Source organism: Lepisosteus oculatus, chromosome 5 (assembly GCF_040954835.1).
Source record: "Lepisosteus oculatus isolate fLepOcu1 chromosome 5, fLepOcu1.hap2, whole genome shotgun sequence".
Taxonomy (NCBI): Eukaryota; Metazoa; Chordata; class Actinopteri; order Semionotiformes; family Lepisosteidae; genus Lepisosteus; species Lepisosteus oculatus.
The window spans coordinates 20,615,388-20,638,118 of NC_090700.1; the positions used below are offsets into that span (position 1 = coordinate 20,615,388).

A 22,731-nucleotide genomic window follows, 5' to 3' on the forward strand; every position below is an offset into this window, starting at 1 on the left:
TCAGTTTGGGAATGATAAACATGTTAAAAACATGCTTGTGTTTCGCACACCGTTTTCAAGAAAACATTGAATTTCTTGCTTTATTGCCTCTATTTATTGTTTGATTTTCGTAAAATTGTTCAAAAGCACTACTAATTACAAAGAATAAACCCACGTTATCTGGGTTATTATTAGTGTTTAACAATTACCATTTTTAGACACGTCTAGAAATGACATAATCGCAGTGACGTAACAATTAGCCGCCTAGAGACGCGTCTTTTTAATATAATTTGTAAAAAGCTAATATACTTAGCGGAGAAATCACAGATTTCATTTCAGAAACACATTAAGTCGTTTTTTTTTCTATTCTTTCTATTGGAAGGAAGAATCACCCATTCTTATTGGACGAGGTAGGGAATAGCTGAGCCAAAAATTGACGCGATTATTTTACTCAAATGTTTTCGCCCGGGAAGAAACAGTTTTAATGGCAGCACTGCGTACCGATAAGGAAAGGGTTATCTTAAGCTATTTCCCACGGGTGTTCACTAGCAGCGTTTTGCACACAGTGCAGCACTAAACAGAAAATATAGTTGTTCATGTTTGTCTTTTTATTATGGATCTATTCTTTTTAATGCGTTTAATAATGTCATTATGATATAGAAGAGTTGAATGATAGACATCGAATACCAACTTCTGGCTTGTCAGAAATAAATTTATAAACGCTAAGTAACAAATAAAGTCTAGCTCACCTTTCATTGTTCTGTTCTTGCTGTTCTGTGAGAGAAACAAGATGAGCTTGAGTCACTGTAAGTGTCAGAAGAGAGGGAGAAATTGGGTCTCCTCCTGTCTGTCCACCCAGACAGAGTACCAGTGCCCTGGGCCAGGTATGACACCTTGTCTTCCACACACACACCATGTCTTATTCTTACAAAATCAGCTTTTCATTACTTCATTAGACTTTTAATTTAATACTTTCCAGCTCCTTTTCTCCATGATATGAGGGAGAGAAGTTAAAATACAGTGTTTAAAAGAAGAAATCAACAAATAATAAAAGCTAATTAAGAAAATGATCATTTCAATAGCCTAATTAAAATGTTGGTTAAATCAAAATCTAGGATACATGGTAAAACAGATTTTTATTATTCCATACTGTCAAAAGTTAGGTCTTAAACAGGTCCTCTTTTATGTGTGCTGTGCTTCCAATACAGTTTTAATGAGTTTAGATTGTTATTAGAAACTGCTAGTTAATTGGGGCTGTTGTCCCTCAGACGGCAGTTTCTTTTCAGGGTTATCTGACTGGTAGCTTTAGAGGAGACTGTGTTGAAGCAGCACCAGTGTCTTCCTGCTGTCCTGATGACTGTGTGTCTGTTGCAGATGAAATCATAGCTGTAATGGAGGCTATGAACTCTGAGCCAGACATGCAGGAGCTCATGAAAGAGCTCTATACCCTCCTACAGCAAAACACGAAGGGGACACTGCCGGTGATCTTGAGGTTTCTTAGCAGCAGCCAGGTGATTCCTCCTCATCCATACATTCACACTTCAGAAGTGCAGTTCAGTCTGAACTACAGAGAGAGCTCATTGCACTGAAACACTGTGAACCTGTATTCTAACTGACAACCTAGTGATCTCTGATTTATTTTGTATTACTAATAAATAATAATATATATATATAAATATATATATATATCTTGTAATTTGATAGCATTTGATCACTACTACCTTAAGGTTGCTGTTGGAAGAGGTGTTAGTAGGGCCAGCAGGGGGCGCTCAGCCTGCAGTCTATGTCAGTCTTAATGCCCCAGTATAGTGACGGGGACACTATACTGTAAAAAAGGTGCCATCCTTCAGATGAGACGTAAAACCGAGGTCCTGACTCTCTGTGGTCATTAAAAATCCCAGGTGTTTTTCTAAAAGAGTATGGGTGTAACCCCGGCGTCCTGGCCAAATTTCCCATTGGCCCTCACCAATCATGGCCTCCATATAATCCCCATCTATGAATTGGCTTCATTACTCTGATCTCCTCCCCACTGATAGCCGATGTGTGGTAAGCGTTCTAGCGCACTATGGCTGCCGTCGCATCATCCAAGTGGATGCTGCACATTGGTGGTGGTGGAGGGGAGTCCCCATTACCTGTAAAGCACTATGAGTGGAATGTCCAGAAAAGCGCTGTATACTGTAAGTGTAAGGAGTTATTAATTATTATTATTATTACTACTAAAAAGGGAATACTTTCTACTGTATATTCTATTTACTCACCAATGTGGTGAATTGGTTTGTTCTACAGTAGTTGTACGTCTCCACTGTTTCAGACTCAGTAATTGTTGACAATCGTGACTGTCTCCCTGAAGGATCCCTGTGAGCTTACACCACTGATGCTGTGATGAGAGCAGCAGTCTCACCCCTTGTTATCGTTCTCCCCTTTTCTAGATGACACCTGCTCATCGCACTGCAATCCTCCAGGCAGTGGAGAGGCTGCTCTGTGAGACAGGGGCAGCTCTACAATTGGATGAGTCACTGGCTAAGAGCACTGTGTCAGTGGGCTTAAAAGAAATGACCATGTCATCTGTAAGTGATATCCCTTCAGGTCCTGCCTTTGGAGCAATCTTTTCCTGGACTTGTTGTCTTAAAGAGGAGTAGTTTTAGTTCAGTCAAGATATGAAGTTGTTTGCATGAACTTGGCAATGAAAGAAGATTCCTCATCTGTTAAGCATGATGTCTTTATTCTATCCATTGCTCAACCACCAAGACTCCTGACATGAAAGATAAAATAAAACATTTTTTGTGACTGTTACAGAAATGGCTGCCTGATTGGCAGCAAGCATGCGGCAATATTCTCGTGTCTGTGGTGAGAGATCACTATCATACAACCATGGACATGGTGCTGTCATATTTACAGCCTGGAGAGCTCCCACACCACGCCCTGCTGCAGGCTGTGTCAGATATCTCCCATCACTGCAGTAAGTTCAGTGCTTGTAATGGTATGTGGACTAGGAACTCACACTGCATCTGATTACTGTTCTTTTGAGTAGGTGAAATTTTTTTTTGTTTGTTTGTTGTATAATTAGATGAGGTTAAAGGTAAAAACCAATGAATCGTTTTAAAGAGACATGGCCTTGGCCCCTATCCAGTTTGAAATGTGTTTTTTTCTATTTTTGCAGTCCTTGAAATTGCCAGTGACATGGGGAAAATTTTGAACTTTTTAGTGCCTCTTCTGCCTTTAGCAAAAACCAAAGTCATGAGGGCAATGATGTCTTTTGGTAAGTGTGAAAGCTTGGTTGATTAGTGAGATATTCATTTAACATGTTTGAGAGGAGGATTTAATAGTTTAAGGCCGCAGAGTTACATTGAGAGTACCTTGACTTAACTTATTCTCACTGAGCTACAGTACAGCTGTAGAAAATAATCAGAGAGTGAAGCAGCTAATGGCTCAACATACAGCTATGTGATAAAACGAACATTACTTGTGACTTTCCAGCATTAGGAAGCCTGTGTGAGAGTTGGAGTCAATATCAATCCCAGGCTCCAGCTGACAACATCCTGGATGTCTCACAACAGATCAGCACCAGCTATGATATTATGTCCAGTTGGCTGCCAACAACTAACTTAAAGGTATGACATCTCCTCTCTGTATATTGCTTTATGATTTATTGATCATCTATAACTCCATGTTATGACTGGTGTGACTGTGCAGGTATCAGGTAGGACCAACTGGACAGAGGGATGATCACCAGAATCAGGATACACAAGTTATATTTTTGTGTCTATCTGATGTTGTGGACAGGTTTGCTGTCCTCTGATTGGATTGCTTGTTTGAATACTGATGTTCTCATCTCATCTTTGTCGGTAGGTGACTGAGGCCATCGTTTTGGCATTTGGACCCATGTGTAAGTTTCTGTCAGAGGAGATCCTTCAAAGAAACCTGCTAGGAATTGTTTATGCCTTCCTGCCATTGTACACAGTTGAATGGAATATCCAGTACAACAGAATCAACAAGGTGGGTTTGTGTTGAGCACTAGGACTGCAGCTTTGCTGCTTGGGCAGATAGGAAGAATCTAACTGAATGTGTGTTTAGAAGAGGTTTCTGTTTCATTTGAATTCCTCACTCATATAATCAAATTACAGAAGATTTTTAACACCTTAAGAAAGAATTATGCTGAGAAATTTGCAAATATCATTGTGGAAGTTTGCAAGACAGATTGTTCTACCAGTAGTTGGATGCAGATGAATCTACCAGTAACGAATGGAAAGAGGGAGAAATTCTGTCTGTTACTGTTTTGTTTTCTTTATGATAAAGCTAAACTTTAGATTGCGAGAGTCAGGCATTTGGCCAAATTCACATACATGTGCTCTTCATTCAGAGTCTCAGTCTGGTTGTGGAGGCAGGACTTCAGAAAGGTAGACAGGTTCTGAATTGTCATCTGAACTACATGATGAACATGATGCACACAAAGGTAATAGGGACTAAAGTTTGCAGCTATGACATATCACTCTTCACCTACCAAGGAAGACATCACACACTGGCAAAATACTGTACAATGAATGATACATGTGTTTACTGTTGAATTCACATTAACATTAAAGTCTGTAACATATTGTGTAACTTTCCAATTTGAAAATACATCTTAATCAAATTCATACAATCTCTGCCACTAATGTGTCTGAGTAGGTAAAGGAAATTTCTCTATTTCTCTCAGATCTGTGAGTCTTTTGATCCTCCAGAGGATGAGGGATACATGTACCTGATCAAGAGCTTCATTGACTTAGGTGGGGGCTTAAACCTTTATCTCAAACTTGATGTTTGAATCATAGTCTAAGACAAAGACAGTTTGACAGCTTGAGGAATAGATACAGTTCTCTGAATCTAGGAGTGAGCTGTAATCAGGTGGGCATTGATGGAATGTGTGTGTAAGCTTGACTTGTGCGACTTCCTTCTGTTTTGTTTCTCTGCAGCCAAGGTCTTTCCACAGAAGGTCCTGCAGTTTGTCTTGGTAATGCTGGACAGTCCAGTGGAGCAGAACCAGCTGGGGAGCCTTACTCTGTTCTCAAATATTGTACATCAAGGTGTGTGCGCGCAGGTCCTGAGCCACTTTCATTTCTAATGAAGCTCCATCATGGCCACTAGTAATGTCTCAATTTCTTCACAGCATCTGTATTATTTAGGAAGTAGGAATTAAAAATCAGTGCTGATGGAGCATGGGCATTTTCTCTATCTACTAATGAGGTGATCTCTATTTTCTAGTCACCTCTTCCTCCAGTCTCTGCTCTGTCTCATTCATCTGTTTGCACTAGAACTGCACTCATACTGTATGATTGATTGTATGTTCAGATTTCCTCAGTGGACATTTGAAGGAGTATGTGCTGAAGTCCTTTACTGGGACCCTTGGAAACACCAGCAATAAGGTACAGTCCAGCCTAAATAATATGGCCTCACTCTGTTGTTATGTGTTTATGCTCTCCTGTATATCCTACTGCATATTTGGATATGTGGATAATTTTATGGAAATACTCTAGGATGTGTAAGTAGGGTTTGTGTTTTTCATAATGTGTTGAACCTGATCCTCAGTAATGATGTGCTGTGGTTCTTGTCCCCAGGTGAAACATCTGCAGTCCCAGGTGTTGATGGAGATGGGGAAAAGGGGCTATCTGGGGCTGGAGGGCACAGTTGTCGCACTGCAATACATTGTAAAGAACTGTGCCCTTGTAGATGACATCACCAAGGTATGGAGTTGTGTATGGAATCAGGTTTACCTCGGTAGTGGTTTGGTGTAGTGACATTTTGTAGTTACACATCTGTACATTTTAAATTTGAGTGAGTGAGGTGTAAAAGCAATGGGGAAATATTTGGGTTTTTCTGTCTTCAGAGCTCCAGGGACCCTGTGAGTATAAGCGCTGTGAGACACAGTTTTGAGGTGGTGCTGTGTTGCTGGTGCACAGATGATACTGTGACTGAAGTAAGTGTCTCACTATGGTCTCTGTCACATAGTACATTACTTTTCCATCTCTAAGGTCACATCGATTGTCCTCTCCACTCACTGACTTAGCTCTTTGTTATGGCCTTCATGTCTCTATCCCTCCATTTTTTCCATCTGAATTTTCTTTACAATACAGTGCTGCTTTGCTGTGGTTGAGATTTAAGTGACCTCTGTTTTGTATTGTTCTTATCAGATGCTGTGGTCCAACCTGTTGAAGGCCATTTTCTGGAGAACATACAGTGATGCTCTGCCTGTATTGTGCAATAATCTGAATGTGCTCTACAGCAGGCTGTGTGAGAAGGGCTACTCTGTGATCTCTGACTTTGAAGAGCTGGGTTAGTATAGAGGCTCATCTAGTGAGTAAGTGACAGAACAGATCAACATGAATTTTACTTGTAAACAGGGACTATGTTTAGGAACTCCAATGGGAGTGGCTCCGCTGTCCACTTGGCGTGACAGTGTAGTATATTTGGTATTTCCAGAATCATTTCACTCCAAAGTGCTTACCCGTGTTTCATTTTTATGTCAATGTCTCTGTTTTTCAGATTACATAGCTTCACCAGATATCATGCTGATTAGACTTCTGGTAAGTCAGGCCACAGCTGGCAGAACACAAGTCACCTTGAGTGAGTTGAGAAAGGCATGAGTTCTGAAGCTTAGTAATTATCAGTGGTCCTGAGCTGAATTTCTGTGGTAATGTCTGTTTCCCAGCTTGGAGCCTCTCAGTCGCTCAGAGGTGGGCATGAGTGCCTGACACTTCTGCACTCCCTGAGCTCAATCATCCACCCCAGGCTGCACAGCATGTGGGAGCATCTCATTCCACCCCTGGCCAGGAACCTCACAGGTACCCCCACACTGACCCCACTGCCCTGCCATGGACTGGCTTTCCGCCCAAGGTGTACCTTGACTTGTGCCCCTGCCCTGAATTGGAAGAAGCAAATTCGAAAATGGATAGATGGATGAAATGTTATGCTGCTGCTTTCATTGTTGCAGTGTGTTTGAATAGTTCGGGGATGTTTGTTAACAAACAGCACAGAAAGGACACTAATTTGAAATCAACATATGTTGCAGTGTTCTAATCATCCTCAGAATTACAGCAATATTTTTGTAGGAGAGCATAGCAGATTTGCCCTTAATCAATGGAGATATTTAGTTTCATTCATAGGGTTGATCAGATATGAATTGTTAAGAATGTAAAAAGTTACAAAGAAGAGAGCAATCTATTTTGCTTGTTTGTTAGTAAGAATCTAATTGATTCAGGGATTTCATCTGACCATTTATTGAAATAAACCAGGACATCAGTTTGAGCAATACTGCTGGGAAGCTTCCTTATTATTATATACTGTATTATTTTGTCCATTTAATCCAAAATATGATGCCATTTTCATATCTTGTCCAGAATTGTACAGGACTACAGCAGATCAAACCAGGATTAACTTTGTCAGCATTTATTTGTCTCAGTTGTAACTTACCTGATTTTCTGGGTTAACTGCCTGAATCACACCTATTCTTGATTAATAATCTCTGTACTGCTCCAGTCCATATATGACGGTGTTTAACTCTTTCTCTGTTGTGTTTCAGAATCGCAAGGGGTAGAGATATCCCTGGAGCAGTGGCAGGAAGGGCTGTATGTGGTATGTACTGAGAGAGAGGGCAGGATAGATAACATACTCAGTGTAAAGGGAGGGGGGCAGGCAAAGAAAGTAATGTTTTTCCTGTTAAGGGAATGTCAGGCATTAAACAATGACAGCTATCTTATGCTTGGGCACCTGAGTACCCGTGGATTAATGTAAATAAATTTTCCTGCGCTGAAATTGCTGTATTATATTGTGTGCTAATACCTGTGTAGTTCCACAAGGTGGTGTCTGAATGTGTCCACTGTGCATCCTATTATGGAACTGAGTGCCTCCCCTGTGTGTGTTCAGCTCCTGTCTAACACCCTGAGTTCAGTGGCAGATGAGGCCTGGGCCTGCAGCCTCACAAAGGCCATGACCAGAGGCATTTGCACACTCATCGCCACCAGTGAGGAGAAGGTGAGTCTGATAAGAGAACCTCAAAATGTTATGTACTGTCTGTGACCGGAATAGCTCTCTGTGTCTGTAGCATCATGCTTCTGAATGAGGTTTATCCCCTGAATAATGATCTCTGGAAAATATTTCAGAAAAATAAGACTCAAGATATACTGTAGTATAGGTCAAAGACTCTGACTAGTAATTTGTTCTGTATTGTGAGTGTGCAGGCTGGCCAATAGTAAGGTGATGATGTGTGAGTGATCTGTTAGAGGATCCACACTTCCCTAACTGTCATGTCCTCTCAGTGCTGTTGTACAGAGCAGCTTCCTGAGCTCAGTGTTCACTCTGCTCTCCGCTGGTGTCACAGGCCTTCCTGTGCCAGTGTGTGGGTGTGGCAGTCCAGCACGTCTCTCGCCAGGACACTGTGAGAGATGTGCTTCAGGATGCACTCCTAGGAGTTCGGTATGAGAGGCCTGTGGAGAGAGAGGTAAAGTGATCCGTCTCTTGAGTAACTCTAAAAGGCTCATAGTTATGAGGTTAGAAATGTGTCAGTCTAGGAAATGATATTATATAAACGTGAAAATAATTTAAAGAAACTTTTTTTCTCCTTAAAAATGTAATTTGTAATGTTGACTATATATAATTTAATTACGTAATTAAAATATAATTATACAGTACAGTCTTATACCTGTTGCTTGCTGGGATAGGCTCCGGCTCCTCCACGATCCTGAATTGGATGAAATGGTTAGAAAATGGATGGATAGATGTTATTATAGATGATAAGCACTTACTCTAGTTGTCAGTTGGACACTGACAGTGGTCAAAACTGGAGAAACTGGAGAATCTGGAGAAACTGGTCTCCTCAAACGCGGAATAGAATTGAGGTGTCTGGCGAGCACCCACTCTTGGTATTTCAGTGATTTAATAAATAGATTTCTCCATTCTTGCTCCAATGTAATGGAGCATTTTTCTCATTGACGTTTTTTAAAACATGCAGTAGTAGTGTTAGTCAGGGGGTAGAAGCCAACAGGAGCTTCTAGAGGGCCAACAGAGTCTGAGATGTGTTCTCTCTCCTTGTCTCATTCTAACACATAAGTGTTGTGTATCTATTGGAGTATATTTAAACATATATTTGTCTAAAATGATATTGGTGACTGTGCTGTATTTTCAATGAATCTGAAGAAACACACCATGGTAGTACTTGCACTGTACAAGGGTCACTAAGAGAGCCTGTCTGGTTTCCCAGGGGCTGGCAGTGTTGATGGGGCTGTGTGCTAGTGCCCACCCTGATGTGGTGCTGTCTGTGCTGGAGGGAGTGGAGAAGACCGATCCGGAGATCTACTGCAGTGATCTTTGCTCTGAGGTAGGTACACTAGTTCAGAGTCCTGAGTGACAAACCACAGCTCTTCTTTAATGTCAGCCTTTGCCTACAGTTTTCTTTCAGCACTACTACAGCAATACTCTTAGGAGCTAATATAGTTGAAATGCCCTGCTTCTTGGACTTTTAATAGTTTTTGTCATTTATGTTGACTTAATTCTAAATTTTTCTTTTTGAAAATATTAACCATGTTGTTTGTAGAATCATTAAGAACATTACATACTTAGTGAGAAGCAGAAAGAGTTTTATACATGCTTTATTCTTTTAATTCCATGATGTACATGTATTACTTGTGTTTACAAAAGGTCTCTTTTGATCTTTTAAATTGGACACAATTTGTTTTTAATTGCAAGTACACAGTGAAAGAATTCAATCATTCAGTAAGCATAGGAGCTCTGAGTGCAGGATAATTCCTCAGTTTATGTTGAGGACTCTTCTCTATGGACATTTCATGAGGACTCAAACTGAAGCTCACAGTTCTTTTTAATTAAACAAACAGCTGAAATGATTAATGAGAACATGCCCTCTACACTGTGTTGGTTTTCCCTGCAGAGTGATTTTACCATCGCTCTCATCCTTTCCTATGGGCATATTGCTCTCAAAGCACCATGGCTCCTGCAACAGAGAATGGAGACTGACTTTTTTGGCAGAGTCAGACAACATTTCACCACTAAGGTAGGCAAAGGTTTAGTGTTTCTTGAAGGACAAAAGGCCTGTGAACATAATCCTAACAGGTCCTTTCTTTAATGTGTGTAAAAAAAGGATCTCAGACTCAGACTCTGAAAGACTCCTTGAGTGCAGATCCCAGTTCAGGCTGGTGGAGATGAAGTGTTCATCCTCCTTGCAGGAGTGCCTGGGCTTTGAGTGAGTGAGTTACTGTCTGTCCCCCTGCAGGACTCTAGCATCAGACTGATCCTATGCCGCAGTGTGCTGATGATCTCTCAGGCCGTGCTGAGCTCCAGTCACACTGGGACTCCCAGCTTCCCAGCCAAGGCCCAGCTCCTGGAGACAATGGTGGTCAGTGTCACCTGCTGCATTGAGACTGTTGGTTTCACACAGTGATGTTCTGGACAGTCTTATTCTTTCAGTATGAATGAGCTGGGAGCAAAGTGGTATTACTCTTTCCCTGCCTGCAGATGATCCCAATCTTTCAAAACTGTGTTACATCATTTTATGTGCACCAGGCCACCTCTGTCTCATGATTAAGGGCTGGAAATGATTTTGGTATAATGGGATTCTTAGAATATGCTATCAGGAATAGCAGGACATATCAGGAATATTCTGATATTCCAGTGACCTTCTTCATCACTGATTCTTCACTTCCTTTTCTTGACTCTGAGTTCCTTTGCACATATTGTACAAGGATCTCTGTGAGATTCCAATGGAAAGAAGTGGTGTTTTGAGGTTCTGGAAACTTTCTCTCTTCCATCACTTTACAGGAGTTTATTAAAGAGGAGCCCAGTGACCCCCTGAGCTCTCCAGTTCGCTTGCTGGCCCTGCGCAACTGTGTGATACTGAGGTACAGCTTCTTGAATAATCTTTCATTACTGCAGCTGTCTCAAAATTACATTTTTAGCTGTGCTTGAAACAAGAGAAACAAGAGGAGACATTAGGTTTGATGCCCTCATAGTAAGTTTTACAATTTTAAGTGTTGTACATCAACTCCCTTACTTCCACATTCTTACACTGTATACTATAATTTAAAATATACTGTAAGGTAGTGTATGATCTTCATTTATTGCCATATTATTTGCGTAAAATGACGTGATGTCATTGGGATTCCAGCTCTTTTAATATGATAACTCAGTTCTAAAAGTTAATAACTGATCAATACTGTGTCTCCTCAAACTTTATCTTGTCATACAGTTGTTTCAACCCAGTGCTGCCTGATGTGCACAATACCTTACTGCACATTTGTGCAAAGGCTGTGCTCACATTGTCTCCAGAGGATTCCAGTGGGCCTGAGCCCCAGGTACTGTAAGGAGTGATAGACTTGACTATTTGACACTAAGTAGGACACATAAATGTATAAAGAATATTGTTTCTTTATGGAGTCTTCCAGGATTCACAGGTTGGAAAGATTACTTGAACTATTCATTTCAAAGCATAACCTTTGAAAAAAGTTTTTTTTTTTTTATGAATGTCTATGTGCTATGTGTGGGGTAGGTGCTGTACAGTGACTTTGCTGAAGCTCTTCTATACCTGCTGCTCAAAACACTGCAGCAAAACATCCGACCAGCTGGACTGCAGGGAGCACTTGAGGTCAGAACTTTATTCTATTGTGATTTGGAAGCTTGGTATCAGACTTCTGTTTCAGAAGAACAGAAGAAGTTAAAAACAATAAAACAGTTCAAGCATATTGTAGCTTAATGGACAGAAATAAATACATGATATTTTTGTAATTCATGCTGGTAAATTTGTAATAATAAGGTGTCAAATCTGCCATATTTGTGTACAAGGTAATTATAGAAGGGATGTGTTATCATTATACCTTCAAACAATCCTAATAGTGTTGGTGGTTTTAAAACTGTCATTTGCTCTATCACGACACTCACTGTCTTTTCCTTGTTTTCCTCAGCCTGTGGAAGCCTGGCTCAGATCTGCCCAGACCTGGGAGAGAGTGAGAGCCATTGAAATCACAAAAGCCCTTCTCCTGTTCTACCTTGAGAACTTTAATCCCATGGTGAGACTGAAGTCATACTGTATATTAACAAAGTGGAATTCTTTTTAGGGAAAATCTATTCTTAATTAAGCACACCTGTGACCACATGATTTGAGGAATTGAAGGGAAACTGTCAGTTCATGGTTGCCATAAATGTAATTCCACAGCCGAAGCAGACTCATCAGACTCATCTCTGGAATGTGTTCTCTGTCCCAGAATAACTTGATGTTCCCTGTTGGGGAGCTCCTAGGACACCTCTTTCCCCGGTGCTGTGATACAGAGCCATCTGTCAGGGAGAAGGCAATGGAGTGTGTCATCACAGTACTGGACATCTGGATGAGCGGAAAAGGTAAAAATGAAGCAGCTCACAGTACAAACAAAAACAATTTAAAATTCTGAGTGTGGATAGATAGTGGATCTGTTCCTGACAGTACTGAGAGATGGTTACTCTGTGCCTCACTGACTCAGAGACTTGTACTTCTGAGTATTTATAGACAGTGATCTTCTATCAGATCTAGTGGATCACTTGGTTCAACAAGATCTTTCTCTAAACAGAATTAATATCAAACATATCTGAGAATCACTAAGAGTTTGTATCCTGTGTGTTAAATTCATGCTGTTTCTCTGCAGGTCGAGCTCACAAAAGCTGTGCCAAGAGTCTCATGACTCTGAAAAAATCAGTGTTCATGGAGCTTGACCAGGGCACAGTCAGGGGCTCTTGCTCTGCTGTCACACAGGTAAGGACAGTCTCTAAGACAGCCATGGCAAGGAGCTTGGTGTGCTGTCTGGAAATTATAGTGCAAAGCAGTAAATACTGAAAACTGCTTTGCTTTGGTGTTTCTTATTTCGTCTGTGATTACTCTAGAACTGGACATTGTTTTTTATGGACACGGCCTGAGATTTTCAGATTAATGGTTTCATTCCATCACTTTTGTGTTCAATGTAGGGGGTTGACATCAGATTCTTGGTTGTGAGTGGGTTATAATTGTATTTGTGCTGACCTCTTGAAGGATGATGTCTATGAAGGTGTTGTCTTGTCTGAACCTCTTTGTTCACTGTTTATTAAATCCCAAGATTTTGATGTCTGCTCTTCTGGCTGGTGCTAAAACAGACGGAGCCTGATCTATCTATGTCTTTGTTTCCCAGCTGGTAGGTCGATTGCTCCCTCACCACCAAGTGAAGATCATGATAAGAGGCCTGTTTGACAGGCTGCTGCTGGACTCTCAGCACAGCTGCTCCAGTGCAGCGTGTATCACCATCACACGCCTCTTCCAGAGTCACAGCAAGGAGCTGGCCAGCATGGTGAGGACATAACACCATTGTCATATTACACGACAGTAGCCTTATCCTTTTATCATTCTGATCTTGTGTGTTAAAAGCTTCCTAGAGAAGCAGAGTGCTGGTAACTCCATGAGAGTTACACTAAACTCTGTCTGTGTTCCCTTGAGTATCTTTACCTCTTAGGAACCAAGAGAGTCTCTGTGTGCCGGTACTTGAGCTGTGAGCAATATCTCGGCTGCCAGATCATTAGGACTCTTTCATACTGTAGGTGATGTGGGATTTTAGTTCACAGTAACAATCACAAATTGTGACAGTAAATTGAGAGTACTTGATGACTTTTAGGAACCTATCAAACATAACAATTTACAGTCTAACACATAAGTTATAAATATACAATATAATAGACTATATACAATTTATTGGTATTACACCAAAACCATGCATAACAAACAACAAACGTCATAGAATATATCTGAACGGATCTGCTGGGATTACAAAGAGTAGAGTTCAAAGATTTTACATTTATCAACTAAATGTGTGTGATCTGTCTCATAGGTTTATCAGTCTCAAATACTTCCATCTTATTTATATGCTCAAATAGAAAATGTGCATTTACAGTGTAGTGTGCTCTCTGAAGGCACCAGTTCTGTAGGGTTTGGGTATTTACTGGGACAATTATTAATTGTAGCAGTAAATCACAAAATTGATTCTTTTGATGGCTTTAGAATCCAACCATGCAATATAACTCAAACAACGCACACACACACGGGTACTAATACACGAGGATACATTTATTAATACATAAAATATGCATATAAATGGCACTCCCTAGACAGATAGGCACCAATGGATGACCATTGATCATGATAGCCAGGCTTAGCTAAGTGCATCCCCCTTTGGGAGCTGTCCCTTATCAAAGGAAACCTTAAATCAGCCTGCATGAATAGTTTCTCCGTGGCTGCACCACAGAGATGAACAGAGAAATGGGGCCTCATTTGGGAAAGCCCACAACACTTAATTCTGTCATTAACAAGCATTGCCGCTACAACAGTCATGAAGTAAACATCAAACTTGTGTTTGAAATAACAGTTCAACTGAAAATTGTGTTGGACAAACACATGATGAGTTTAACTTCCAGCTGGTAAGGCAGAGCTTGGTTGATTGGTCCATGGTCTGACTTGCAGCTGTTCGCTCTATATCTGTCACCATGCCAGCGAGATAGAAGAAAAGAGCTTTGCCTGGCATAGCTGGGTAGCTCGCATTGGCCCTCAGGCAGCTGAGGAACACAAGATTTATTCTGTTTCAGGAAGAATATCTTAGACAGAATTCTGCACTTTACTGACTCACTCTCTTGGCCTTTTGTCAGTTGCTAGTTCAGCTGGAGAGATAAGGATCCAGTAGGTTGGTTAACCAAAGAAAATCAGTTGGGTTCTAGTTTTTAGGGAAAGACATCACAAGTTGGTGATTGGCTGAGATCCTATCAGGTCCAGATCTACAGATCTCTCATTGGTGGACTTTCTTTTGGATGATAGATAGTGACCTTGGACTTGGACTTGGAAAGAAACAGGCTACAGTTTTGATGTAGTCCATCTGCACTATATATCATTACACAGTTCAAGTTTGATACAGGTGTACAATGTCTCTTTTTACAGGGACGTATAGCAACATTCCTGTGCCCTTACACAGAGAGGCACCAGACTGCTTGGTCAAGTCAGCACAAAAATTATGAGAAATCTTTAATAACTCTTAATTCCAAGTGTAACAATTGGCTTTGTCCCTACAATCTTTGTTAAATCTTTGATAAAGTTCCTTTTGTAACTTTTGTTTAGTACAACACATTGTAATATAAAAACAATAAAGGGTTCATGAGATCAACTTGATAAATTTCAGCTTCTCTCGCAGTGAGGTGATTGACCCCTGTTATTCTTGGTCCCTCTAGGTTCCTGACATGCTAGACGTCTTTATGACCTGCTGGAATCTGCATGAGAGTGTGAGGGAGAGTTTGAAGGAGGGGGTTGTGTGTCTGGCATCATACAACCTCAAACTCACCATCAGCTTCCTGTTGACCTGCTCTTCTATCCATGAGAGGTAACACACTGGGACACTGGAGTGCCAATACAGCCCTAGCTACAGTAGTAACTGTGCTGGAAGAAACTGATTTTCTCAGACAAACTGAAACACTTTAGCTGGGTAAAGCTATAGACCTTAAGGTGTAGAATGATGCTGGATCCTTGATTTATTTTTTGTGCAATAGTGACAATGATATTTTCATGTATCTTTTTCAGTTTGCTCATGGAGGTTTGGCAGGCCCTTAGCACCAGCCAGGTCGCGTCCAAGATTGTGACGCACCTGGCTGATTATCTCTGCCTAACAAAGGGAATGAAGATGGGTGATCTGGCCCTGGCTGTAAGTGACCATAGAATCTGTCTCAAGGCATTTCAAAAAGCCAGATAAATATGGATACTGTGCTCAGTTTACAATGTGGAGGTACTTTTTCCTTCTCTAAAACACTTGTTCCTGCCATTGTGTACATTAAATTTGACTTCTGGTCCTCATTCCTCAGATACCCAGATACAGGAAGGAGCATCTGGCAACTTACAACTCAACCATGGAGACCCCAGTGGAGTCAGTTGTCCTGCGGGCTCTGTCTGGACTAATGACCATCCTGTCTGTCTGCGAAAATAGTCAGATCAAGTTGCTGGTGCCTCTTGTGTACCGTAGAGCAAAGCTCTGCCTGGAGAGTGTAGGTTTCTGGGGTGTTTCTTATTCAGATATGTTTCTACGTAAAATCCAAGTAGGACCATTGTTAATGTTTATCAGTCACAATGTTTGTACAGTAAGCGACAATGACACTGGATTTTATAGCATGTATTTTGTGCATGTAGAAGTGAAAAGAAGTGGGAATGTTATGGGTTGTACAGTATGTGTAAAGTACCACCGCCCTATGCATCTTTCTTACAGGAGAGCCATGAAGTCCGCAGCACCACTGTGCTTCTTCTGGGGCAGCTGGTCAGGCTGGGTTCAGAGGATGCTGCCATAAAAAAAGAGGTCCACAGCTCCCTGGTCAGTCTGCTGCTCAATCTCACTGACTGCTGCCCTGAGGTCAACGAGGTAAAGACACACAGCTGCTCTTGGCTGGAGTCAGGCTGTGAAACTGGAGGGCACAGAAGAGGGACTCAGTGGCGTCTCTGGTCTTTCTTCTGTGCATGGCAGACCTTTGAGTTTAACAAGATTTCAGTGCTTCTTACAGGAATGCCTACAGCTGTTTCCATAAACTGTGGTTCTACACTGAACCAGTGAACCTGTAGACCTCTGTGCATGTGAGGAGTGGCAAGTGTGTTGTCAAATAGTATAAATTTGGAAAAATCAATAATCAAAAATGTATTTATTAAACTTTTATGTTATTTATATTATATTATATTATATTATATTATATTATATTATATTATATTATATTATATTGATACCATATCAAAATGGTAACTGTCTGAATCAGACATCCCTGACTCAAGAACTGTATTTTGACACATTTTCTTCGGGTTGGTGCTAGAGTCATACCTGAAACATTTGTGAATCAAATGGCCGATTGTATCTTTTTTAACATAAGTTTGGGATATGGGTCATGTTTCACATAGCAGATGATGGCTTAAACAGATCGGCATGATGTCAGGTTCAGATCTGAAACAGGTGCAGCTGTGGATGTGACATCTACCAATTTTCATTTCACCCAGTCTGCATTATTGTTTGCCACCAGACTCCTCCAGTACCAGCAATTCTCACCAAGTCTTTGACCAGGACTGTTTTCAAATTGGGGAAGCAAAAAATCACTGCCATCATTGTACTGTATGTATCAAGTTCAGAAATCCAAAAACATCTTAGAGATGCTATCATTGTTGCATAGACATATTTCAGATCTAGCCTAATTTTTTGTAATTACTGAACTTCATCTTTCAACTTATTGCCTATATGAAGATTATCGCTGGTTTTAATGGTCTGGATTTCTCTAGGCCTGCAGGACAGTTCTGTGGGAGGCTATGCCATCAATGGGCTCCTCTGTTATCACAGGACCTCTGGAGGAGACATTCAGCCAAGACAAGGAGCTCCAGTTCATTAAGGACATGGCCAGCATTCTGGTGAGTGAGGATCACCTGAGATTGTCTTCTGATTTGATGGAGGGAGAAGATTTGATTGTCTTCTGAATTGATGGAGGGAGCCATAAGGCACTGACTCCTGTCTAGCAGCAAACATACTAGGATTTCTTCATTTGCGATTAGTATGATTTAGGTAATTAATGAATACTATCTGAGATAAAGCATGGCCATTTGGATCTTTACATAACAAAAACTTGAGTCTGTGTCCCAACTGTGTATAAGTCTGAAATATCTGCAAGTGACTTCACATACACCATGAATGTCAGCCTCACTTCACACTAGATGGTGCCCAACCTCAGTATGAGTGTAGGATGAGTGTGTGCTTCAACCAGCATCGACCCTAGCTTTATGTGAGCCCTAGACAAGACCTTTGAAAGGGCCCCTCCAGATCAAGATTTGCACATACACTACTATTGTCAGCTCCCAACACAACCTTATTTTACTACTTAGAATAATAAAATAAATTAATTATATAACTAGAAAACATTTATTAACCAGCTTGAAGAATGCATAATAAATAACTTAGAAACAAGAACACAGACACATTTGACAAAGGTGATGTGTATTAACACTGAAGGTAATAAAAAGGAGGATTAATAACAATAAATAATGATAAACAGGATCTCTGTTACTTCCAAATTTTAGCAAATCGTAACTTACAAAGTACTGAATTGAAACTTTGTAGAATACCGGAGAAACTGCATGGAAAACAATGTGTTTTAATACTGATTACTAAAAAATTAACAGTATTTGTTACTGTACTTTCACTTTCACACCTTATTTTTCTGTGAATTTGTTAACTTCTAATAAAACACATCAAGTAGTCTATGTGTCTAGCTTGAAAATGTGACTTGTCTACAGTTACTCATATTGTGCATTATTACACTTACTTCACTTGGTGTACCTCTGTTTTGAGATTGCTTATCCCGCTCTTCTTTTCTGTGCTTCAGAAACATTACGTTACTGGGCTTCCATTAGTATAACCAACAGCAGCAACAGAGAGAGTTGCTATAGGGTATTTTTCACTCTCATTTGAATGTAACAATTAAAAATATGTTGTGTTGCAGTTGCGTGGTTTGCCTGTGCTTAGGGCTAGACCTGGCTCCAGCCTGCTACCCTGTAATGGAGTGCTGTCTGTCACAGGGGGCTTTTTGCACTAAGTGGAGTGGAATTTCACACAGCCCTTTAATATCCTCTGTATACAGATAAAGAGATTCCCTGGCAATGTCAGCCTTTACCAGAACTGTGCCCTCAAGTTTGCAAGGAGCAGATGTCCATGGGTTCGAGAGAGTGCTGCCATTTTCATTGGTAAGAGTGTTGACAGAGCTTAGACACAAGTTTAGACATCACAAAGCTCTTTTGATTTTACCTCAAATTGCTTTGATTTAGAAGATATTCCGTTACAGAATATCACACTTTGGTACATTTCTGTCATGTTATCTCCTGTTGGTAAAAGGTTCTTGGACAAAATTGGTCTTTCTCTGCATATCACATGATGTTCAACAGCTGAGTTCGTGTGATACAGTTACTGTAGGCAGCCTATATGAGGCATGTTCCAAATCTCTGTACCAGATGTCTCCCATATCAATACTTCAGCAGACTGTTCGGGGCACCAGTTTCTTGCCAGGCTTACATATGTCACCAGGAAACAAGCCGTGATGATGTTGTGTCCTTTCAGAGTCTCCTGACTGTTATGTGTCTAGTATCTCTGATTGTTAAATCTCTGTTGTTTCAGGCCTCCTAGTGCAGCAGCGGCAAAATACCCTCTGCTCATGCTTGGCCATCAGAAGAGCCCGTCAAGGTGAAGAAACCTTCCTGTTTCTCTTTGAAGAAGTTCCAATATGTTGAGCAGTTTTTCTTGCTGTCTGTAAGCTTTAGCATACCAAACAGAGTACCAGAGTGCAAAGACCTTAGGGTCTCTCAAAATTGAGCAAATTCTTCTTAAAGTGAATTATTCTCACCCACAACTGAAGAAACTCCTGAGCACCATATAGTCCAAATCTCAATTATGTTTAATTTAAAATTCAAAATACATAATATTTGCAGTCAGAAGACTTCCCTTGGTAATGCTTTATATCTGTTTTTAAAGCAACTGAACTGTGATTTGTAATGCTTTGAGAGTTTCTTCCTATTTTTTGCCTTTTTATCCTACTGTATGTGCAGTTGTTCTTCATATGAATGTTAACAATAATGAAAGTTGAGATAACGGTGTCTTTTCTTAGATACATTTCATTTAGAGAAAACTGATCTCACACAATAAATCTTATTCTCTTTCTTTAATCCCACTTCACTTGGTTCTGGCCATGCCATTCTGATCTGTGATCTTTACAGCTGCAGCTTGTACTTGCTGCTGTGCAGAATGAACAGGTTTTCAAGAGTAAAATGGTTGTTTATTTTCTTCCCCAGGACTGAGGGCACTCCTGCAGGATCAAGAGCCCCGGGTGCAGGAAAGGGCTGCCGAAGCTATGAGTTTCTTCAGCCAGCCCTAAACATGGAAGCCATGTAGTTTTTTGAGCTGGGGCTACAGGGGTGCCCGACTCTGGAGGTTGCAGCCAGAGATACATGAGAGCCCCCTGTTCTTTGGAGACTGTGTGCTGAACCCAAAAGGCCTGAGTCAATCACTATTGATGTAGTATAATAAACAAAAAATTAATAAAAGTATACTTTTAATGTTTATTATTCAAAATGCTATGACTGATGAAGCCGACTGGAGGTAAAGTAACACTGTATTGTAGAGCACTTAAAGTACCTTGGAAAATAAGTCACCCCTATTTTAATTACATAACACCCTTCCGTTATGATGAATTTGAAATGATGTATATGCATTTTCTTGAAGTTAAAATTGTTCATCATTATCTGAATGCTGAATATTGATAAGGGAAACCAAATTAATTTACAGTTAGAGGTTGGGAATGACAAAAAGCTACAAGGAAATTTGAAAAACCCTGGACAGTATCTGGAAATGGATGGATACATGGAAAATTAAATATTGTAAAAAAGATGTTCAAAATCTATAACCATCTTTTATAATCTATTTCTGGGAGTACAATCCCGTGAAATAAAAAAAAGATTCACTCACACATCTTTAGAAGAATTAAGACAAACACTAACCTTTTAGTAAAAGCTCTCTCTCATGGGAGAAAAAGATCACTTTCTATACATTCACAAATGATCAACAAAGAACATAACTATCAATGAAATTATTTATATACACTCTAAATGGAAATCAAATTGATTTTCTGATGTATTGATATAGGCTAGTTTTGAAATTCAAAAATACTGTTACTGACACCTAAAATAGGTCTTAACAATTCAAAACAAAAAGATTTTAATATAAGTTGGTACAAATATAATTTCTGATTCAGTCTAAGTCCAAAAGGCATTCAATTATATAATTAATAAGTCTCAATCCAGTCCTATTTTAAATTTTTAATTAATCTCCATAGCAGACAGGTATACCTTTTCGAGTGATGGAACAGAATGACCTTCTTCTTCTTCTTCTTCTTTTTCACAGCCTTAGTCCCAGACTGTCCTGGGGTCAGCTGCTTTGGTTGCTCTTCTCCATTTGTCTCTGTCGAGCACATCTTCCTCACTCACTTCACATACCTCCATATCTTTTCTCACACAATCTATCCATCTCTTTCTAGGCCTGCCTCTTCCTCTGTTACCTCTTTGTTACTTCCTCAACGTCCCTCCTCATGATATGTCCATACCACCGTAACCTCGCCTCTCGCATCTTCTCAACCACATCCACCACCCTACATCGTCTACGGATTTCTTCATTTCTGATCTTATCCTTCATTGAAATCTGCAGAATCCATCTCAACATCCTCATTTCAGTTCTTCTCATCAAGTTCTCTTCCCTCTTTCCAACTGCCAAGCATTCAGCTCCATATAGTAGTACAGGTCTAATCACAGTCTTGTACATTTTGCACTTTAACTTTCTGGGAATTTTCCTGTCACAGATTATTCCAGTTATTTCTCTCCACTTGTTCCATCCAGCTTTCACTCTTTGTTTTACTGCCTCCAGTGTTTCTCCTCCCTTTACCAGTTTTGATCCAAGGTATTTAAAGTCATCAACTTGTTTCAGTTTTCCTCCATTTGTCTCCTCAACATTGGTCATAGTATCTCCTCTTCTCTCCATTACCATTATTTCAGATTTTTCTGCATTCATTTTCAGTCCACCCTTTTCCAGACTCCTCTGCCATTTGAACACTTTCTCCTGTAGTTCTACTTCTGAGTCTGCCATCAGTGCCACATCATCAGCAAAGATGAGTTCCCAAGGCACTTCTGTTCTTACCTCCTCTGTCAGTGTGTCAATAATGTTTATGAAAAGGAAAGGACTTAGTGCTGATCCTTGGTGTACTCCAACTGTGATTTCAAACTCTTTTGTCTCTCCCTGTTGTGTTATCATCTTCGTAGTTGCATCTCTATAGGTTGCTTGAATTAACTTCACCATGCTTTCTGTTACTCCTTTCTTCCTCAAGCACCAATACACCACCTCTCTGGGCACACGGTCATATGCCTTCTCCAAGTCCAGAAAGGCCACATACAGCTTTTTCCCTTTATCTAGTGTCTTCTCCTGTAACTGTCTCATCACAAAAACAGAATGACCTGTCATCTTAACATTAACTCCTACTGGACTATCTTGTGGGGCTGCACAAGATTGCTGCCTCAACACTGGAGCTCTGTGATTTAGTTACCTGGGAGCTATCAGTGTGGAGCTTGTATGTTCTCCCCGTGTTCTGTGGGTTTTCTCCAGAGGCTCCAGTTTCCTCCCACAGTCCAAAGACATACTTGTAGTTTAACTGGCTTCTGGGAAAACTGGTCCTGGTGTGAGTGTATGCATGTCTGTGTCTGTGTGCAGACTGAGTGAGCTTGTGCTCATTGCTTGACTCTGGCTCCCCTGAGACACTAACTTGGATGAAACTATTGGAAAATGGACGGATAGTAGTGAGGTTATGAACACGTCATAACTATAATGTCAACTGGATCCCTGAAGAAAGGAGACATTTTTTGCAGTGGCTGATTGGTCTGTTAGCTCTTAACTTCAAAGTCAGATTAACTTCAGGTTCAGATTAATTTAACCTGTCCCTGAGCTGGTTAAAAATAGTGGATATGTTGCTGTAGTTACTTAACTGGATAGAATTAAATCCTGCTTCATGAAACTGAAAATCCTGACTTTTAACAATATGTTTACAAAAGATACCTGGTTAACTGAGTAAAAACAGACCCCTGGACTGGAGACACCTAGTCTAAATGCAAGGGGTTCTCACTCAGTAGCTCTGTGCCCA

At 40.4% G+C, this 22,731-nt stretch overlaps 1 protein-coding gene across 8 annotated transcripts; it reads left to right on the forward strand.

Moving 5' to 3' along the window:
- The first annotated feature begins 277 nt into the window (after positions 1–277).
- LOC107076747 (maestro heat-like repeat-containing protein family member 1) lies at positions 278–20,098 on the forward strand. 8 transcript variants are annotated; one of them, XM_015341825.2, is made up of 38 exons: positions 278–389; positions 763–863; positions 1,354–1,490; positions 2,409–2,546; positions 2,776–2,938; positions 3,140–3,238; positions 3,457–3,590; positions 3,829–3,975; positions 4,340–4,432; positions 4,676–4,745; positions 4,932–5,042; positions 5,308–5,381; positions 5,574–5,699; positions 5,843–5,932; positions 6,147–6,288; positions 6,499–6,539; positions 6,665–6,797; positions 7,535–7,587; positions 7,879–7,986; positions 8,333–8,452; positions 9,212–9,328; positions 9,896–10,018; positions 10,238–10,360; positions 10,783–10,862; positions 11,210–11,315; positions 11,510–11,605; positions 11,922–12,026; positions 12,222–12,354; positions 12,636–12,742; positions 13,152–13,307; positions 15,226–15,374; positions 15,572–15,692; positions 15,850–16,029; positions 16,248–16,397; positions 17,294–17,419; positions 18,643–18,745; positions 19,173–19,238; positions 19,844–20,098. In XM_015341825.2, the coding sequence occupies exons 2-38, from the start codon at positions 770–772 to the stop codon at positions 19,924–19,926; spliced, it is 4,197 nt and encodes a 1,398-aa protein (XP_015197311.2). In that variant the 5' UTR covers positions 278–389; positions 763–769; the 3' UTR covers positions 19,927–20,098. The 8 variants fall into 8 exon arrangements, with proteins under 8 accessions (XP_015197311.2, XP_069046305.1, XP_015197312.2 ...); XM_069190204.1 differs by having other exon boundaries at positions 278–863; XM_015341826.2 differs by having other exon boundaries at positions 278–863; positions 5,843–5,857.
- The last annotated feature ends 2,633 nt before the right edge of the window (positions 20,099–22,731 follow it).

What these genes read in the sequence shown, in the direction of transcription:
- LOC107076747 (XM_069190204.1), top strand. Translation starts at nt 770, where the DNA reads ATGAGCTTGAGTCACTGTAAGTGTCAGAAGAGAGGGAGAAATTGGGTC. An exon ending in CGCAACTGTGTGATACTGAG is followed by an intron (nt 10,863 to 11,209) that starts GTACAGCTTCTT and finishes CTTGTCATACAG; the next exon opens with TTGTTTCAACCCAGTGCTGC. An exon ending in TGCTCTTCTATCCATGAGAG is followed by an intron (nt 15,375 to 15,571) that starts GTAACACACTGG and finishes TATCTTTTTCAG; the next exon opens with TTTGCTCATGGAGGTTTGGC.